At 41.8% G+C, this 20,222-nt stretch overlaps 1 protein-coding gene across 1 annotated transcript; it reads left to right on the top strand.

The window, feature by feature from the left end:
• Positions 1 to 151: 151 nt before the first annotated feature.
• On the top strand, positions 152 to 20,151 carry LOC110979782 (uncharacterized). The gene is made up of 28 exons (XM_087133773.1): positions 152 to 419; positions 1,458 to 1,658; positions 2,310 to 2,663; positions 3,554 to 3,958; positions 4,460 to 4,579; positions 5,466 to 5,594; positions 6,376 to 6,495; positions 6,711 to 6,830; positions 7,290 to 7,424; positions 7,820 to 7,933; positions 8,443 to 8,568; positions 8,859 to 8,972; positions 9,330 to 9,452; positions 9,641 to 9,766; positions 9,939 to 10,094; positions 10,641 to 10,763; positions 10,939 to 11,064; positions 11,730 to 11,852; positions 12,498 to 12,590; positions 13,040 to 13,150; positions 14,825 to 15,019; positions 15,369 to 15,593; positions 16,016 to 16,149; positions 16,393 to 16,495; positions 17,048 to 17,236; positions 17,351 to 17,434; positions 18,014 to 18,190; positions 18,561 to 20,151. The coding sequence occupies exons 1-28, from the start codon at positions 341 to 343 to the stop codon at positions 18,650 to 18,652; spliced, it is 4,197 nt and encodes a 1,398-aa protein (XP_086989899.1). The 5' UTR covers positions 152 to 340; the 3' UTR covers positions 18,653 to 20,151.
• Positions 20,152 to 20,222: the final 71 nt, after the last annotated feature.

The raw sequence follows: 20,222 nt of genomic DNA, 5'->3' as shown, positions 1-20,222 counted from the left end.
CTGGTGCACGGGATTGGTGCGCGTACGCCTCTGGGGACTCGACCGTGGTGCCCTTGTTGTGATCCCTGGTTTCCGGTAATTCCTCGGTTCTGGTGAAGTTCCGGGTTACTGGCATATGCATGATTCTTTGCCAACAGTCTACAGCGGCACCAACACGACTGGTGTTTATTGGATTTGTCCTTGCCGTGGTCATCGGTAAGGTGCCGTTGGATTTGTATATTTCTCCTTGAATCTCTAGATCCATTCTGAAGAACTAAAGGAGTGTTTTTTTCACCTCTGAACATATTAAAATTAAAACTTCACTGGGGACACTGCATTCTCTTCAAAGCGAACGTTCAGGATGGCACTGTGTTGGTTACTAGTGATTTGTGGGGCCCTCTGCCTATCGACACGGCCTCTATCGGCCACAGCACAACGTGGTAAGCATTTGGAACATTGTACTAGATCCTTACAATGTAAGCGCTCCACTACGCAGCATTATAACGGTGACTGCGTCTCGTCAGATACGACGCACTGTAAGCTCTGCAGTCCCTTTGTTAGCAACTTGCGATCTTTTTTAAACGTTTGCAAAAAACAATTCCGTGGGGGTTAAGGGGGTATCTAAAAAAAACTTCCTTACGTTCCGAATGCAAAGCCCAAAAGTTTAGTTTCGCCCATTTTAAAGACTGTATAAGACTGTATAAGAAAACATTGGGCGAAATATATATAAATATTGACGATAGTCTTATTTTCACTTTTCAAGCATTAATTTACCTCAAATTTGACCCTTCGTTAACCCGGTAGACAAACTGAAGCTCAGACGACTTCGACATCCACTCCGGATAGTTGCCCAACTAAAACTTTTTCAGATCCCAAATATACCACACTTGAGATACTTGTATCAATAGTTGTATCCAAGCATGATAGAAGTTGGTCTTTTTTATACCCACTGAGTTTGAAGTGATCCATCTTCATCCTTTTTCTGAGCAGTTATTTTCTGTGGCCTTTCCCCCGACAGTATAACATGTAAACCTGAAACTTGACACGAGCATCAACCCAGATTCCTGAATGTACGTAACGATTGCATCATCGGCTATCAAATCACTAGCGATTTTAGTTTCAGCCTTACACATTGTATTCATAACCTTAGCTTACAGATGAACTTTAAACCCAACGGCTTCGTGACCTAATGACGTACAATGAGCAATGGTGTATAACTACAGGGGGCACGTCCCCTTCCGTTGAAATCTCTGCTGAGTTTATATTATAACTGTGCAGTCACAGCTTTGTGGTGCCCCCTTGGAAAAATGTATGCACCCACGGGTGCCCCCCCGACAATTAGCCCTATGCCACTGACCATGAGAAAATTCAGCTGACAGATTGTGGAGTTTGTGTGACTGAAATGAGCTAGATAGAATGCCCAGAGATTCAAGTTTTTAGTTAATCATGTACAGTTGTTATTACTTTTGGGGGCATAGTCGAGCAAACTGATTCTGAGGAAGATGGCAGATTCCCGTGTGGCCAGCCACCAAGCATCGAGAACGGCACCTATGAAACCTACAATCGCGGCGCTTCCATTGCATACTTCTGTGACGATGGGTTCATGATGTACACGTTTGGTGGTCGCAAAAGACATTGCCAAGACGGAAGATGGAGTGGGAGCACCCCGATCTGCACGGGTAAGAGTTCCATTCAATGCTGGCGTATCAAGCGAATGACACATTACGAAGTTTTAACTGAAGTAGGTTTCCACTGAACTATTTTTGTGTTTGAGAAAACAATGTGCCTGATTGTAGACACAGTATTACCACCCTTTGGGTTTGAGGGTTAATCAGGATTTTTTGGGAGGCAAAATAAAAATAAAACACACTGTCCTAAAAAAAAAACAATTCCTTTTACCCTCACCCTAGACCTGGATACACCACTGGTTATTTAGTCTCCTACTTCAGCTAATGGTTTTTGAACTTGATCGTAGGTGTCACCAGGATTTTTCGGGGGGCAAAATTCAATCAGAGCAAAACTGACTAACCCTGAACGATGGTAGAGGATCTAATTCTGTATTATTTTCAAGCAAATTGACAATTGTCATCCCCTTTCATGTTTTTCTTTTCATTATTTTTCCCATTTTGAATCTTTTCTTTCTCGCAAAAACACCCCTTCTCCCATGTGACGCCCATGTTCCCGATAATATGTCTTCAAGCGGATCCATATTATACGTTATTACTTCAGTTTATGCGTCCATTGTAGACCTATGTACTTTGTGCACAATGAGCACGAATGATTGAATGTTAAAAATGGGTTATTTGAACTACTCGTTGTTTTTTAATCAGCTGGTGGGTGTTCAGAGGAAGACGCGCCTACTGTAGAAAACTCCAGTGTACAGCGATTCAACGGAGGCACGGTTCGGTTCCATCGCTGTTATGCTGGGTTCGAGCGCCAGTGGGGGGGTTCCATGGTAATCTACTGCGATGGTGCTCGCTGGCGTAACGAGCCAGGACGGTGTTTGAGGGCTTCATCATCTCCGTGTGGACCAGCTCCACACGTAGAGAATGCAAGACAGACCACGCAATCTGACGGACTGATTACCTACACGTGTGAACCGGGCTACAGACGGAGACTGGGGGCAGGCAGCATTCGATGCAGTGCAGACGGGCAATGGATAGGGTCAACTGGAGTTTGCATACGTAAGAAAGACAAAAAAAATACTTTAAGTCCTGAGAATTATCACTGATGTTACAAACTTTTACAAACAATGCGAAATTGTAGGGCTGTGTCAAAGCGCCAAGATTTTCTGATTCTCGCTTTTTCCAAGTTTTCCATTCATAAAAAGACACAATGCACTTGTATTTGTTTCGTATAAAAAATAGCCAAAAATGTCGCTTTATTGGTATGAACTACCAGTGCGTAACTATGGTCAATTTGAGACTGAATTAGTGAATTTACTTTCTGTTGATAAATAGAATTTAATTATCGAATAGGCCTAAGGTTGACAAGATAGTCATGTTTCGCATGTTTCCACTCAGGAATCTCTTGGAAACCTTGACAGACGTAGGATAAAGTATTTATGATCCGGGGCTCGGAAAAAACATGAACGATTCTCAATCAATTTACACTTTCAGTCAGAATGAGTCCATTCGTGTTCAATATATCATAAGACCAATGGTAGCTGTGAAATTAAAGGAAAAAATAATAGCCATCATTCCGGTAAATGACGCTTACATGACTGACCCTTTCAGAGTTTTTTCATCGTATGCAACTCTAACTTTAAGTTAGATTTGTCGATTGACGGGAAGGGCCTGTAGACCAAGTTTGCCTAATTCTGTTTAGGTAGGCCGTAATGCAAATATTTTCCCCTTTTTGTGGCAGGTTTATTCTGAAAAATGATGAAGATGTCATACCGATAACCATAAATTATTTTGCCAATCACGAACTATAAGTCATTGTTTGATTCCCCGGGTATTATTCGGTGGAGATAGAAAGTCACTGAAAACTATCGCAGAAGTTTAATGTATTCGTGTGCGTCTATCTTAAACCATTGATACTAACAGAGAGACTTTTGAAAACTTATATGCAGGCCAGGGATGTGTCGTTCCCAGGACAGATAGCATTCAGAATGGTATCATCAATATCAAGCAATCGGGGGCTGTGCTAAAGATCGACTGTCAGGCTGGGTACGAGATGAGGGGGTCATCAGTGCTGTACTGCAATGGTCGGCAATGGAACGGAACTTTACCAACATGTACAGCCGCGCAGCCGAGTAATGGCTACCCCGCGTCCATACGGGATGGCACTCACTGCGGTAATAGCATACCTACAGTGAGCAATGCGTACCTGCGATATGCAAACAAAAAGGACGCAGAGGGTAGACTGTTTTACGCTCTAGTTTACAGCTGTCACCGAGGCCATACTTTGCGTCCAGCCAACTACGCCGTGTACTGCTCCGGTGGTAATGTTGTCGGGACACTACCAAACTGTCTGGGTATGTGTTGATTTCCTTTCATTACTACTAGGCCTAATCCATCATGTCTGAATAGAGCTTGAACTTGACTCACTTATGAGCTAGTTGCATGAATTTCGGAGAGACCGTTAAAAGTTTAAATCGTCTCCATGAGTTATAAGGAATCGTAATTTTCTGGCTGTTGTTTTAATACACTTTATCCGATGTAGACTTTGAAGAATGCTTTTAAAAGACATTTCAGTTACTTTGCTCTTTGAATTTTGAGAAAATGGTATTGTACAGGGATACGCTTTTCGAGAATAAGTGAGCAAAACCAACTGGTGTATTACCTGAACAAACGGGACCGAAAGCTTGTGATCTGTATGTTCCAATTCCACCCAAGTCAAAAACACTGGCAAGATAAATTCATCACATTGTTATTAAAGTCCATTTTATACTGTAGTTCACTTTTGTTCTAAAACGAAATGAGGTTTGAATTTGTGTTCCACCTCTTGATATCCTCAATTTCTGACAATCCCGAAGCTACTTGTGGCCATAATAATGGAGGATGCCGGCATACCTGCAGGAATGGACCCGACGGTGCAGTCTGCTCGTGTTGGGATGGGTACCAACCAGCAAGTTCAGACGGCAAGACTTGCCGAGGTACAACGTGGACCCAAATCTGTTATTATCTTCTTTTGCAATAAAGGTTCATTTGGAAAATGGATAATCCAAGTCATTTTAGCACTTCATTAGACTCTGATAGAGCAAGCAATAATTATTAGATTGAAAGTCAGTAGAATCGAATGGCTGCTCGCTGCTAGACCTTCCTGGTCCTAGCAATCGATCACATCCTTTGTTGCTTTCTCTGGGATAGATGCAAACAGGTCATACAGTTGAAACACTGAGAAAAAGTGTCACGTGTTCACACAGCTTTTTTCGGGGGCCTTCTTTTGTCGTCGTATTGTTTAAGCTTAATAGCCGTTTCGGGAAGAACCCGTTCTTTATTTTGCCCGCGATTTCCAACCGAGGACCTTTACCCATGACGTTAGTTGTTCAAGAAATGAAAGGGCTCCCAAATTCTTTGCTCGTCCCAACCCCAGCAGGCCTGGGTGCTGGAAAGGAGAAAAGGGTTTCATATATTTTTGGAAAGGAAATACGCCCCGGCCATGGGTGTGCTTTAGTGGGTTACTTGTCCGTTTGCAGTCAATGCGCACGTGTCACGACTTTGTGCGCGTTCAAAAATTGGCCCGTGATATTGTTCAAAATAAGCAAACCAGTGACAAAAATTGTCATGTATTTGCCCGTCCTGGCGCCTTGTGCGGCCGCCGCTGCGATGGATGTGAAAGCGAAGCGAATTTGACGTCACGAAAGATTTGCAGCAAAATTTCGTTCGAGTTAACTGAAATAAGTTCACCTTTGCGAATTCACTGCGCGAATATTTTATCTGACCTCACAAATACGCGTTTGTATTTTGCTTTTGCGCCAAAATCTTTACAGATACCAAGTAACTTTGAACGACATGTTTTCTTCGTTTATGTCTGTCTAGATATCAACGAATGTTTAGCCAACAATGGCAGAGGTCCATGCCAGCACATATGCTATAACAGCCCTGGAAGCTTCTCCTGCTATTGTCACTCAGGATTCACTTTGGCACAAGACAAAACCAGCTGTTTACGTAAGTTGCTCTAGCAGTTTCATAGCATCGTTCATCTCTTTATGCTTTTTTATTATTATTTATTTTTTAATTTCTGGTAATGACACCAAGGATTCCTCAAAAGCGCCCCTTAGGCACTGCAGTTTGCAAGTCTGAAGAACCTGATGAGAGGAGACAATGAGAAGCTGTTACAGTTTTAAAGGTGGGAGGAAAACCCCAGAGGAATATTCTGGAATCAGGTAGAGACTGAAAACCCAATCCACACCGGGCTGGGATTCGAACCCGGACCACAGAGGTGGAAGGCGAGGAAAGAACCACTACGTCAACCTGACTTCCCTTTATTCCAAAGAATAAAAAGCAAAATTGTTATGTTTCTTTCCGGAAATCATTTTCTATTCACCAATGTTGTTACACCGGCAGGACCACAATTTGAACTTGTTCTGTTTTTTTCACATTCCATTTGCATATTTGTATGAAAAGGACACCCCGTAAGCAGTAGAACATTTAAAAACCTTTTTTGAACATTTAAAAATTTAGCATTTCAACTTGCTACAGTAAGGGATTGACTTTGACAAACCGTCCGTGAGCATCTCACAAGTGCCTGATAAACAGAACATCTTTCGAGTGAAATGATTAAACGTGGAAAGAGGAAGTGATCACTCACAAATGAATTTCTCGTTTTAAATATAGAAGAGGAACACATTTTGATGGCTAATGGACATCTGAGAGGTGATATCTTGGAAAAGGCTGTGTTGTTGCCTAAAGCAGAATTTAGCCTACTTGTAACATTTATGTTTTCCAGGAATTCAAGACCAATGCAAATGTGGTACACACGGCCGATGCGTGCGAAATTATAGTACTAGGCCTACGTGCGTTTGTTATGATGGATACCGCCAGAGTAGTGATGGTCTACGTTGTGTTGGTAAGTATAAAATTACTTTATTTGCATGGTTAAAATAGAAGTATTTCCCCAATAGGCCTACATTTGGGAATAATTTGAAGGGAAGTTTAGACCGGTGTACCGTGACCAACGTTAAGCCAAACGTGGGGCAACAATTTCCCATTTTCGTGTGAACGGAATCTTTATTCAAACTATATATACCTTAATATATAAGTCAACTATTCTTTTTATCTTAGATCCAGAACCTCCATGTGATTGCGGGAGAGGCTCTACCAGATGCGAAGAAATCGATGGAGTAAAGAGGTGTACCTGTGCTCGTGGGTACAGAGCCAGTTCTGATGGAACTAGATGTGATGGTACTTCATACTTTGTGATTTAATCTCAAACTGTTACGGGCTTTGCTTTTGGTCACTATGACCAGTCCTGCTAAATTTAAGCGAACACTGTAGTTAACTATAAGTTGACCAAACATCGCCCGAATGATAGATTATCTTGACCATCATAGTCGACCATTTGGAACCAGTTCTGGTGCATGGTTTCACTGATGGCTATCATTAGCTTATTTCATTTCTCAGTATAAAAGTAACCATTTACATGAAACAGATTGTACTGAATGTTTTTGATGAATGAACGATGGAGAGTTAGGCCTACAACCAACAGCAAAATGTATAAGTGACAATACCAGCTACAGCAATTAGTTCAACTTGGGTCGCTCGAGAGTGACTATAGTGCACGTGCGTTCCTGAACTTTTCCTCAGAAATATTAAACTAGGCAACGTCTGTAACTCAGATTTTCAATTGGTTCTTCCCAATAGACATCGATGAGTGCTTGGAGAGCGAGGACGGCCTGGCTGACTGCCAGGAGGCGTGTCAGAATACCTTGGGCTCATACAGCTGTTACTGCCCCCAACAGTGGCTTCGTCTCGCTGCAGACCTGCGGTCTTGTGAAGGTAGTCTTGGAAGAAAGGTTTTGCCTGGTTGTTTTATTAGTTGCATTTGAATCGTGCATGAAGGAAATTAAATGGAAGGTAGGTTGGCATGGTGCTGGATTCGGAACTGGAATGAGCACACCTTGGGCTGATATTGCTGTCTTTGCCGGCAGTGGTGGCTTCGCCTAGCTGTAGACAAACAGACCTGCAAAAGCAGTTTTGCAGGAAGTTGGGAATTTAATGTGAAACATGGTGCAAAATTCTAAGAGTTACTTACGGTCATCTGTATGGCAGAACATGAGTCGTCTATAGCCTAATTTGGTTCATCTGCATAAAAAATGCCGCCTTTTAATTTCCACTTCATTTTCCACTCGTATTAAATTGCAGAATGCCCCATTTTATAACATTTAATCTAGAAAGGCCGTGTAATTGCGGATTGGGCTCATCCAGCTGCTCCCAGCCCAACGGAACGAAGATCTGCACCTGCGCAGACGGTTACAAGCTTGCCCTAAATGGAGCTAGCTGTATCGGTAGGTTGGTCTTGAATGATGTACAGATTCAGAGATGGGACTTTGTAATGTCATTAGCTACTTACCGGTAAGCAAGAATATGTCTTTAGCTTTGGGATTTGCTTTTCTGTAGAGTTAATTTATTAGTAAGAGTAAGAAAGTGCAATATGGCACTGGAAGCATATACATGAATAGGAAATTTGGTTGCATGTTATGAAAATGAATTCTTCATGTTCAAAAATCAACATTACAACATTTGTGTTCCAAAAAGGACTTGTATTAAAGATGCTTTTGATGTTCTTTAATATAATATGGAGGATGCTGTGCATTTTCGATGATTGTAGTCAAGAAATTGTTTGGTTAAAAAAAGGGACGAAGAAATCGTTTGGTGAATCCATGAAAGAAAAAATGTTTCTCTATATGAAAATTGTCAATTTGAAATCTTTCAAACGTTGAAATCTTTTTTAAAATGTCCAATTTATAATTGAGAATTTTTGGAGCATGACTTGTAAATTTTGTGATTCCACTAGACGTCAACGAGTGCCAAGACAATCTTCACGACTGCCAAGGGACGTGTCAGAATACCATGGGCTCATATCGCTGCTCTTGCCCCGAACAGTGGCTTCGTCTCGCTACAGACCAGCGGTCTTGCGAAGGTAGTCTCGTCGAAGGGGTTGCCTGGTTGTTTTATTGGAAATTAAGCGTTGCATTTGAACAGTTTGCAATAAAAGAGAGATGGACGAATTGTGCTGGTATGACATTGGATTAAGCAGATGACAAAAGGCAACAGGCAGCGATAGGGGATTAAAATATTCATATCTTAGATCACAAGATTCCACAGTCCAAGTGGGAGAAGCGAATTCGCCTAAAAATTAAAAGACTGCTGGGAATTTTCTCAGGGTTCTGAAAAGCTGACGAGTGTATTATTGAATCACGTCTGTTATAGAACTCCCGTGCAGCTGTGGACGGGGCTCAACTGCTTGCTCCTGGCCCAACGGCGTGAAGATATGCACTTGCGCTGACGGCTACGAACCAGCCCCACGTGGAGCCAGCTGTGTGGGTAAGTTTTACAAAATGTCTATCAGATTGCAGATTTTTACAGATATCTTGCTCTGTACCCTTTGCTCCAACAGCCGATCTTTTGTGTGTTCTTTTTCTTGTTCTAATTCCAAATTCAATTGGACAATTTCAGTGGCTTTTATCAGCTTACCTTTAAACTGAACACGTGGGCCTACAAAACAGCAGATGTTCACTTTGTCAGTTGTGATTTGTAAAAGGAATCAAATCATTTTGTTTTATTTATTAATCAATCGGTAAATCCATTACCAACTTAACATCTTGTGCTCTGTTTGTATTGGAGTTTTGTTGTTTTTAATTAAGTCTTTTGATGTGTCTCACCTGACATTCCAATGCACAGATCGCAACGAATGCCAAGAGTCTGCTCCCTGCGAAGGTCAATGTTTTAATACACAGGGTTCTTATTACTGTAGATGCACAGTGTCTGGCTACCGGCTCGCAGCAAACCGTCATAGCTGTGAAGGTAAATGAGCATGCACACTTGTTTGGAATATGGAGTCCTAAACGAAACACTGTAAAGAAAAAAATGAAACTTACCAAAATGTGAAATCATCTATCCCAGGATATTCTACATTTCGATGTTTACAGTGATATTGCCAAATGGTGCTGTTTTGTTGATCATTGAGCGAATGTTGTGTATTTTCTGTACAGATATTGACGAATGCCAGGATTCAAGGTTATATAACTGCCAACACACTTGTGTTAATATCCCAGGCAGCTACCGATGCGACTGTCCACCTGGAAACTTCCTAATGCCTGATGGGAGATCATGTCAAAGTAGGCGCCCTCAATTTGCTCAATCAACGGGCAACGTCACTCCTTTATAGAATTCTGTGGCAATGATAATGGAATGTAATGAAGTTGGTCCCACAAGCTTTCAATATTCATAATCTTGAATGCCGACTGTGATTATTTAAGGTCACTTTTGGTCATTTTCAACCATTCGTAGAATGCAGACCCAACTCATATCGCAGTGCCACCGCTAACGAGTGTCTGGAGTGCCCGGCGAATTCCCAAACATCCGGCCGAGGCGCTGCTTCCATCTCAGAGTGCCGCTGTGTGCCGGGCTTCAGCGGAGATCTCAGCCGTGATGAGGTGTGCAAAGGTACAAGGCCTGATTTTTATTGATAAACAGCTCTGAGACTCTAACTTAGGCTGCATCCGAATCTGTTGTCTAGAGCTAGGTCTTGGTCTTCGCTCCATTGAAAATGTGCGGAGACGCGCAGACAATAAACTTAGCCGTAGCTCTGGAAGCCCGTTTCGGACACAGCCCAAGTCTCTCTTTTTGGCAAATGCACATTCACAATTGTTTTCTTTTGGGAGTGCAACGTATGTTTGTGTATACGTCCCGTGTATTTTTGGAGTTGTTTTGGTTCATTTTTCCGATTACCGACATCCAGTTGACCTATGGTACAATGACGCCACGCCTCGAATAGGGAAGTTATCAAATGTGACATTGTATAGGTCTCTTACATACAGCATTTCTCACAGTGCTATACCCTGTCGAATTTGCTGCTGTTTTCTGCCGAGCAGTTTGGTGTCTTTCGAGACATGGTCTTGTTTCTGGCAGAGAGACGGTCACTCTCAAAATAAGAGGGCTAATTAAGATCTTCCCTAGCGAACAGAAAATCCTGTCCAATCTTTTTTTCAGATATTGACGAATGTGAGCAAGACAATGGGGGCTGTAAGCACCACTGCAGTAACACACCAGGGAGTTTCTACTGCACATGCCCAGATGGCTTCAGGTTGATAGACGATGGGAAGACATGCGAAGGTGATAACCATGTGTGCAGTTTCTTTCTCTTTTGGGTTGTTCATGAGAGTGCGAGAGATTGGTAATGGTGAAAATGATAGATGGTGATGGTGATCATTATCATAATTCAACCATTTATTACTCCGGTTTCAAGTAAATTAGCTGGTAATGTAAATTGACTGATACTCACTTTCAGATCATGACGAATGTTCACAGAGCAATGGCGGGTGTCAACACACTTGTTCCAACACGGTGGGCGGTTTCACCTGTGGATGTAACGAGGGCTATACCGTAGACCCCTCTGATTCGTACTTCTGTGTCGGTGAGTGTTTCGAGGTTAGATTTTAAACACCTTTACCGCGGTGTAGCGTGTATTCAATTCAATGTAGGCCTAGGGCGATTTCAATATAAAATTCAATACAGTCACAATGAAATAGATTCGCTTCAGGTGTCCAAGAGAGGTGCAAATGATGTGGTAAATATGTAGATTTTTTTAATCTTTTGCACCGTAGAAATTTTGTATAGTTTCGGCTTATTCCTAGGCCTCTCTTTGGTGGTTTGCTAAAAGTGTTACAATTTGTTATAGTTTTTAGCAGATCCTTCAAAAATGGTTAGCACTGTACAATGAACAACGCTTGTCGAGGTTTTCTGACCTTGTAACGCATGACTATATAGTATTAAATTTGAATTGATATGTCTAATTTTAAATTCCGTTGGCAATAACGGACATTCATAAGGATCCAGTGTTTAGTGTTGCTAAGTATTAATTCATGCCAAAAGTCAACTACTTCTTGATGTGTTTGGATTGAAATTCTTAACCTCTGAAACATATTGACTGAAACATGTACCTTCTCCAAACGACATAGTAGGTCGTTGAAGAACTTACCGGGATTAATTTATGCCAGTAGCGTTTGCTTTAATCTGAATCTGAGACGGCACGGAGGTGCCAACTAAGACTTTGCCTGCTCCCCGGTTTTGGCTCCTTAGACGTGAACGAGTGCGAGACGGGTACTCACGACTGCCCGCAGGACTGTGCCAACTTTCCAGGCGGGTTCCACTGTCGATGCAACGACAATTTCATACTGGCGCGGGACGGCAAAACATGCAACCGTGAGTCAGTCATCGCTTAACTGCATCTGCACACACTTTACAGAAAAACCAGAAATAGATGCAGTTTTAAAACCAACGCTGTATGTAGGGTGCCTGGCTGGATGGAACAACCATCCTGATATGCAGAGATCACAAGATATCGTGGGGAAAAGCCTTGACAGTCATCTTTGCAACTGTACCACCCCCCGTCAAAAATATATATTAACTACCCCCTTGTTTCGGTACTGCTAACAGAAAGATTGTATGGTAACTTGATGGAGATAAATATTGGTGTCCATCAGTTCATTAAAAAGCATCTCTTAGTTTATAATGTTGTGTTCGAAAGTTTACACACTTTGGCCTATAGTCTTTAATTACATATTTTGAAGACGGTGCCGAGTTTTGGTCTACCCTTTCTTTTTCTGTATTTAAACTGCCGGCATATCCCCTTATTTGAACCAGAAAATGAAAAGTTAAAGCACAAAAGATGTTCTAAATGACCAGCTGTCGAAGAGGAATTGCTGCCAGGAATAGATGAAGTCTTAAGGCTTGTAACTAAAACTTACAGCCCAAGTGTATGAAACCTTTCGACCACAACTGTTATTCACGTCACCTCCACCAATTCACCACACAGCTTCTTTCATTTTATACTGTCATGTTTTTTAGCTGTAACTTGCAGCCCGATCATCTTGGCGGAGAACATGAAAGTGTCACCGCGAGAACTGTGTCTGGGTAACCACGCGACCAACATTATCTCAGGTAGGGATCAGTATTCAAAAAGGTGACCCGTAATCCTGCTGTTGCTCTTTTCCTTTTTGGTATTTTTTTTAACACTGCAGAGATCCAAAGCTTGGGTATTTCTCCGCTGATGTGCTGGCTTGAAAACATTGTCACAGAAAAATTGAGAAGACGAAAGAGATCAAAGTTTGCATCCAAGATTTTGTAAAGTTCCTTTTCTTTTCAATGAATACGATTTTTAACGGTGCTTTGTTGTTCGATGAAATTACAACGGATTTGTCGGATTTCGCTTTGTGAGGTTTGAGGTATAACTTCTGCCCAGTAATGTTACTTCAAAAATCTGTAAAGATAGGTTATGTTCTATGGCTTGATTGCTATCACCATTAAACTAAAACGGGTTTTGAAGAGATCTTGTGTGATGTTTCAGCCTTCTGTAGAGTTCAGTTTCCATTATTTCTGACTCATTTTAGTTGATACAACCTGTCGATTCAGCTGCAAGAATGGTTACGAGTTGCAAGGAGGCGAGGCGAGGACGTGCCTGAACACGGGACGTTGGGCGGGCGAGCTGGCATCTTGTCACCGTAAGATTACGATTTATTATGCTGGTCACTGACGCATATACCAAACACTGTTGCACGACACTGTTACACGTAGGTGTACATTTCATGTAATATACATGTAGATCTCGCTAGCTGCCCCTTGAGTCTTGACCTTTATCAGATGATTTTAACAGGACATTGCTCTCATGCGATGTTTTTATTGGAGGCAAAATGGAAGATTTCTTAATGTAACTTTTATGGCCTGCCTGAGATATAAACTACAGTTTGGGAGGAATTTTACGTGCATTGGCGTGGAAGGGACATGGGTTAATGTTAAAAAAACACAATTATTTCTGGGGGCGTGGCACGCCAGTGCCCTCCTGTCGATCCGACGGTGCTCTGTGCATTAATTCATCAGAAAGGCATTATTACGATATTTCCAAGAAGTCGTAATATAAAATGCAAACAGTCACAAGTCATCTTCCCGTGTCGTCCAAGAAATTCTGAATGCCGTCTAAACCACTTATTGGGTCGCTGAGTGACTTCGCTGGTGTACCCTTTTTGCCATTCGTTCTGCAAAGCAGTGGATCAAAAAGGAGAACGGTGGTAAAGTATTTTACCAGGCCATATACAGTCAACAAACATCACGAGATCTGTCCGGGGGGCTCCGCTATCGGCCACGCCCCTCGATAAATGAGAGCTATATGCCAGATGGAGATAACAGAGTGAAATATACCATAGGTGCCACCAACCTTCACCAACACAGTGAAAAGTACAGCGAAGGTTTCACAGCTGTAACGAATTAAAATCTGTCTTGGACTGGTACAGACTCCCGTGGGAACTTGCTTCACTAGAAGGCAAAAGTTTAGCAGTCGAAAAAAAATCAAATAAATTTGTAGAGGTGGGATCCGGGTTCATAGGGAAGTCTGTGCAGATAAATAGAGCACGTTTCCGTTCAGCCAAGAGCATCCTTGTTTACAAGCTTTTAAAAATGATAAAGGTACTTCACGCTTATCTTGAATTCTCGAGAGTTTCCTTGTTCTTAATGACTTTCCTTTTCCTTAAGACGAGTCACTACATGAACTTCCTTAAACAAAGCCGGGCAATTTGTTTCAAGGTGCCTGAAATTTTCTGGTCTTTTCTGGGTCAAGAGCTCGACTTGGTTAACTTGAAAATGGCCTCCAACTGTTTGTTAAATCATGCATTCGGTTGATTTGGAATGTGTTTAAATTCACTCCGTTTTTTTTTACTTTCTTCGCACAGTTAAGTTTAGGTTGAAGTATCATTCATATTTTCCAGTCCCACCTCACAATAAAATATCTAGAAATTGTCAAATACCAGACGTCCAGTGGGATGCGGAACATCAGTACTGGAAATTATCGCCGATATGCAAACATCTTCCCACAAGCTATATAATGAGTAGTGTGAATCAAGTGAACAAATAAGATGGAGAACTTTTAAGCTGAAACACAAGTCACTGCACCCAGTTACAATATACACTGCTTGAATAACACACTGAACTAGAAAAATAGGTCACCATGAGGCTTTGCGAAGTGACATGTGTGTCATGACTGTCTCAAAACAGAACGAGGTATGCAAACTTACATCAGGGTAAAGTTATTGTTTGGCGACAGAACCGTTGAAGGGAGTCATTTTGGCACAATTTGACCGCTATGCATCATAATGTACACGTACGTGCACTCATTTGTGATACAGCTGTGCGTTGCCCAGGACTGCAGCCCCCTTTGAACGGCTTGATGAGTCCTCCACCGTGCATGCAGGACGGTGGCATCGAGTTCAGAGGCATCTGCGCTTTCTCCTGCAACGAAGGCTACACGTTGGAAGGCTCCTCGTTCTTGACTTGCAGGGCAAGCGGACAGTGGTCTGGAGATAAACCGACTTGCCAGGAGGGTAAGGTTCTTGGCATTTTCTCAAAGTTTGAGTTTGTCTTTGAAACTCGGGACCAAAATGAAGGACCGACCGTAGCCTGCATCGCTTGGTAATAACGTTTGAACGCAACCCCAAGATATTTACAAAACCGTAATTTACGGAAATTACACACGGGGAGCATACGGCTTGAGCGGGGAGGGGGGCGTTCACCATACCTCCCCAAATAGTTTCGCCACTGCATACTGCGCCCTCTGTGTTGATATGCATTGTTTAACCGTGGTCATGGACCCATTTAATAAGGTACCAGGAACGGTCATCTGTTGTGATTGTACAGCGCCAAAACCTCTTCCCTGTCTTTGAATGGTTTCAGTTACCGAGATAACGTGCCCAAGAGACATGTCTGTGGTGTTGGAGCAGGGTACTTCTCATGCCGTACTCGACCTTCCGAAGCCGGTCCACACCTTAGACCTTCTGGAGGCCAACGTACCAATAGTCGGTCATCGCTTCCCGGCAGGCAACACCAGGGTGACGTACACCGCTCGGAGCAACTCCTCAGAATCTTCGGCCTCGTGTTCGTTTAACGTTGGTGTGATAGGTAGGTAGTGTTGGAAGTCAAATGGGTCCCGCTCATGACCCATGTACGTTAAGGAGGCTGGTTTTACTTTTTTATTCAAGCGAGTCTGAAATCGAAAATACGCTAGAACAGACTTCAAAGTGATTTCTTATCAGAGTGTCTCTGCAGACCAAAATGTTCATTAAATATGCATTTTACATGGACATTGTTAACCCCTTCGCTGCAATTATTGTAATTCAATTGTCAATGTGGTATGGCAGAAAGTTTTAAGAAAGTCCATGGTCTAGCATGTCATTTTTTTTCAAAACCGTATAATGAATTCACGGATTGCTTCATGCTTTGCCACATTTTGAGATTTGCCGATTTTTGAAATTATATTGGTGAGATACGCCAAGATAAGCCATCCAATAAACCGCCGTCTGTTTGCATTTTATTACACGCAGATGAGGAAGCTCCAGTCTTTGAATCCTGCCCGAAATCGTTCACTGTGAATACCGACGAACAGTACCCAACGATCGAATGGGAGACTCCGGTGGCTACCGATAACGTCGCTGTAGATAGTAACACCACTTGGATCGTAAGTCATCAACATGGAGCCAATTTCTTTCTCATCCATCGATGTGCACTTATATTTACCTTGAGTCATTCCAGCTCGTCTGCTGAAATATATAATTGTGTCAGCTTGTTTTTACCTTAGATACCGAATAGGTGTTCAAATACCCTCCCTAGCAAAGAAACGTCTTTTTCGCGAATCAATCCTCGGAGTTCTCTTAACATTCGGGCACTCAATACACCGTGTGTTCGTCTCTTGCTGTCGTAGACGCCCGAAGGCCGTTTCACGTGGGGCACTTACACCGTTCTGACAGAGGTCCGCGACGCGGCTGGCAACTCCGCCTCCTGCAAGTTCAGCATCTCCATTCAAAGTACGCAAACTCCTTTTCTTCGTTCTTCCTAACCACTGACGTCATATTGGACCACTTCTTGAAGGATTTTATTTAATGAGATCTCAGGCATTTAAACTCTTTTTCTTTCTTGTGGCTATGTACAGACTTAGAGGCTATTTCAAACGTCAGGCAGTAAAGATTACTAACTGTTATGGTTAGGCAATGACGTTTTAGGGTTACGTCCTTGTCTGCGTTAGTAGGAGTGGGAGAGTTTGGTAAAGGACCTACGAAATCACAAATCACTAAATTGTGGGTTATTTTCCTTTTTTGCGCTTCCGGATTCTTTCAAACGAATCTAGTGTGTAAGATTGGAAAAGATCACATACGCATATACGTCTGACACACCCCGGTGTGGTGACCTAACACCACGGATTGTTGATTTGATGCTACAGCTTCTGCGACTGTGAATGGCATGCCCCTCTTATCTCCCGTGTTTTACTCGGATCTCCCGTTCAATACACCCTCAATTTTTCTCTTCCTCTATTTCGAAATTCCACTTCGCGGTTCCTTCTTAACTTTATCCCACATCAGCCATCGAATGCGGTGAACCAAACGGGCCTCTGAACGGAGAGAGCGACTGCTCTGATTGGATGTTCGGCAAGATCTGCGAGCCCAGATGCAACCAATCGCATTACTTCTTTAATGGACCTCCACAGGACGTTTACCTGTGCGGTTTCAATGGAGTTTGGTCACCTTCGGCAGAGGTACCCGACTGTAGCCGTAAGTACTGCCTTTATTGTATAACATGGAACATCTCTTCTTCATGAACTGCACGTGAACTGGGCTGCTTCTTTCTAGGGTTAATAATAACATTGTAATTCTTTTTCTAATCAGCCTACAGTTACTTGGGCAACAGGACAACTTGTCCATCTGGGAGTGAGTTGAAGTCGTTTGAGGAGCTTCAGGATCCTGTTTGCAGTATGTTACATTTCACTTTCAAGTTATTTTCCGTACCTTGCATTCAAAGCGAACTCGTGGTGTTACATGTCCACTTATGTTTTTTTTAATTTTAATACGTGTTCTTGTCATGCGCTTCATAAGCTTTGGCTTTCTTGGTCTTGTCGCCTCTTAATGAATTGATTTTCTCATCTCTCTTTTTTAAAGCTTTTGTGAGTGACGGTAGTCTATGTAGTCAAATATCAAATACGATTCTCCTCCATTAACACCTGGGTCCACATAGTGATGTTATTCTAAGTAGTCGAATGTCAAACTATATTCTCCTGCATTTAAACTTGGGTCCATAATATAAAGGGAAATAAATGTTACCTACAGATTTTCACACAAAATTCTTTTAAAGTATGTTATTACATGCATTTGAAGAGATTAATTGCAGTAAGGCGTCTTGAACAAGTACGCAGTAAAGAATTAATAAAAAAAACATTTCAATACACGACCCAATTCCATGCTTTACAGTAAAATTCAAAGCTTGAAAAATACATTCGTAGTTACGCTACGTTCCAGATTTGACAGTGATGGTCAGTACTGTTTTCTCGGCAGTTGCCTGTCCTCGTGGTATGTACTCGGTCGTGGTAGACTCTACCCCTTCTTGTCTGCCGTGCCCGACGGGGACATTCCAAGACGGATTCGGCCAGCTTTCCTGCGAGCCGTGTCCCCCTGGTGAAACCACTGCCTCAGAAGCCGCAAAGAGTCGCCTTGATTGTTCCCAAAGGGAAGGTAAAAGAGAGATTCGTTGAGACAAATGGTCTCACAGTGACGTCCGTGAAGATTCCAACCGGACCAATCGACCAAATCATAACCTTCAATATCGGATTTCACTGTTATTATCCGTGCATTCTGCAAACTACGTCCTTGACAAGTGGCGTTTTTTACATGACATCATTCGAGATCTCAACCTTCATTAAACAAGGGCTGAACCTTCCTTATTTCAAATAAAAGGGTGTTACCCTTTCAGTGAGGGGCGGGGGGAACAACGTTCAAATGCATTTGGTTTTCATGCATTGTCACGTACGATCCAAACGCCATTTCTGCTATTGAGCGTTCCAAAGCCCGTTTATGGCACACAACTGTCGGCTTGTCTTTTCAGAAGTAACCGTGAAGACGACACAGGCAGCGATAACGGAGAGTAAGCACACGGCACAACCAGCTGGCCCAGCCTCCGATGAGGGTGCAAATTAGCTGCAGATCTCTCGCCATCTCATGAGAATCAACAGATTGCTCAATCTGAAGATTTAATTGCGAAAGAAAAGATCATACGCCGACTTAACAGCATTTTCCCACGTATACACAGCAATAGACATCAATGAAGCGAATCAAATACACGATATTAAATTTTACTGGTATCCTTGTATACGTTACAAACCTTTTATTGCATAGAGCTAATGAAGATTGTTTTACTTACACATCTAAACAAGAATTCTGTTTTTATAATTATGTTTGTTGTAACCTTAATTTCGTATTGCAAACAATCGTAACACGTTTTAATAACCATAATGTTAGAAGGAAAAATTTTGAATGTGCCCGACGCAGTTATGGTAACAAGCTTAAGAGATACATTTAATCACATCCATGGATGCAATAATGTGAGAAAAGGGAGAGAACTGAAAATGCAGTAGATTAACCGTACTCTTGGGGTTTATTGACCTTCAAAATGTAATTGCGTGGTACGGGCCATATATATATATATTCACAGCAAAAGTGGAAGGTATTGTTGAGAGTATATTAAATGACAGATGACCAAAAAAATTTGGTATGTTGTTTTATCTCATCTCAGACCACAATCGCACAGGCTTTCGGCCTGATAGTTCTCCGTACCTTTTGCAATGATATGCATTTTAAAGGGGCCATGTAATTCAAGCTATTTCCACGTAGTCCTTGTAAATGTAACTTTTTTTTTATTTTACTTTTTGGTAATTTTAAGGACCTTTTCGGTGTCTTCAATTGTGAATGCTGAATAGAATTTGGATGTTGAGGTGTAATGGCATTTCAGGCAGAAACCGTACATCTTTTTCCAACATTAATTAATTTTGCCAGATTTGTGGATATTTTTGTCCTTTACATTTTCATTCTTTATTGATTGGTCGTTTTCAACTAATGGAGGTAGGCCGGTTATAGCAAAGTTTTTCCCAAATATTTTCAATGAGCATATTGGGCTCCACAGCTAATCTGACCAGAAAACTCGAAAAATAGACAGTGTGTTTCTGAAATTGACATCACTGCAAGAGTGCCCTCATTCTTTAAGAAAGGGATATAGAATATGTTAATTTTTAAATAAGAATAATCGTGCTAAAAAGGGACGGCAAATATTTAGAGATTGTCCGAGAGGACAGGTGCATAAAGATCTAATAGTAAAAAAGAAAACGTAAAATTTTTGTCTTGAGCCCAAGCAAAAAAAGACTGACAAACCAACACCCCAACTAAAATCAAACAAAACACCCTCAGAAATCTATCTTTACATGCTCACTAATTTATCTTTTTTACTACTCACCTCATTTCCAGATCCTTGGGTTGGAGCACTTTCCATAGACACTCATTATGCTCCTTTCAAAATTACTAGACGTAGTCTCCTATTGGTGGGTGATATTGTAACCTCCAGGCAGCTTTTAAACATCTGTATTTTTATCATTGCTTGCATAACACTTCATAATCAATCTCAATAAAAGTGTAAGAAAAGCCAATGGTAGTGGTGTTGTAGTACTATTTTTGTCTTCTTTCGTGAGAATAGTAGAAATATTCACTTCGAGTACAA

The sequence above is a fragment of the Acanthaster planci genome, linkage group LG02 (assembly GCF_054643075.1).
Source record: "Acanthaster planci isolate LZ-2023a linkage group LG02, COTS_SCS, whole genome shotgun sequence".
NCBI classification, from domain to species: Eukaryota; Metazoa; Echinodermata; class Asteroidea; order Valvatida; family Acanthasteridae; genus Acanthaster; species Acanthaster planci.
Note: the sequence above shows the minus strand (reverse complement) of the source record. Positions and strands in the feature narration are given on the sequence as shown.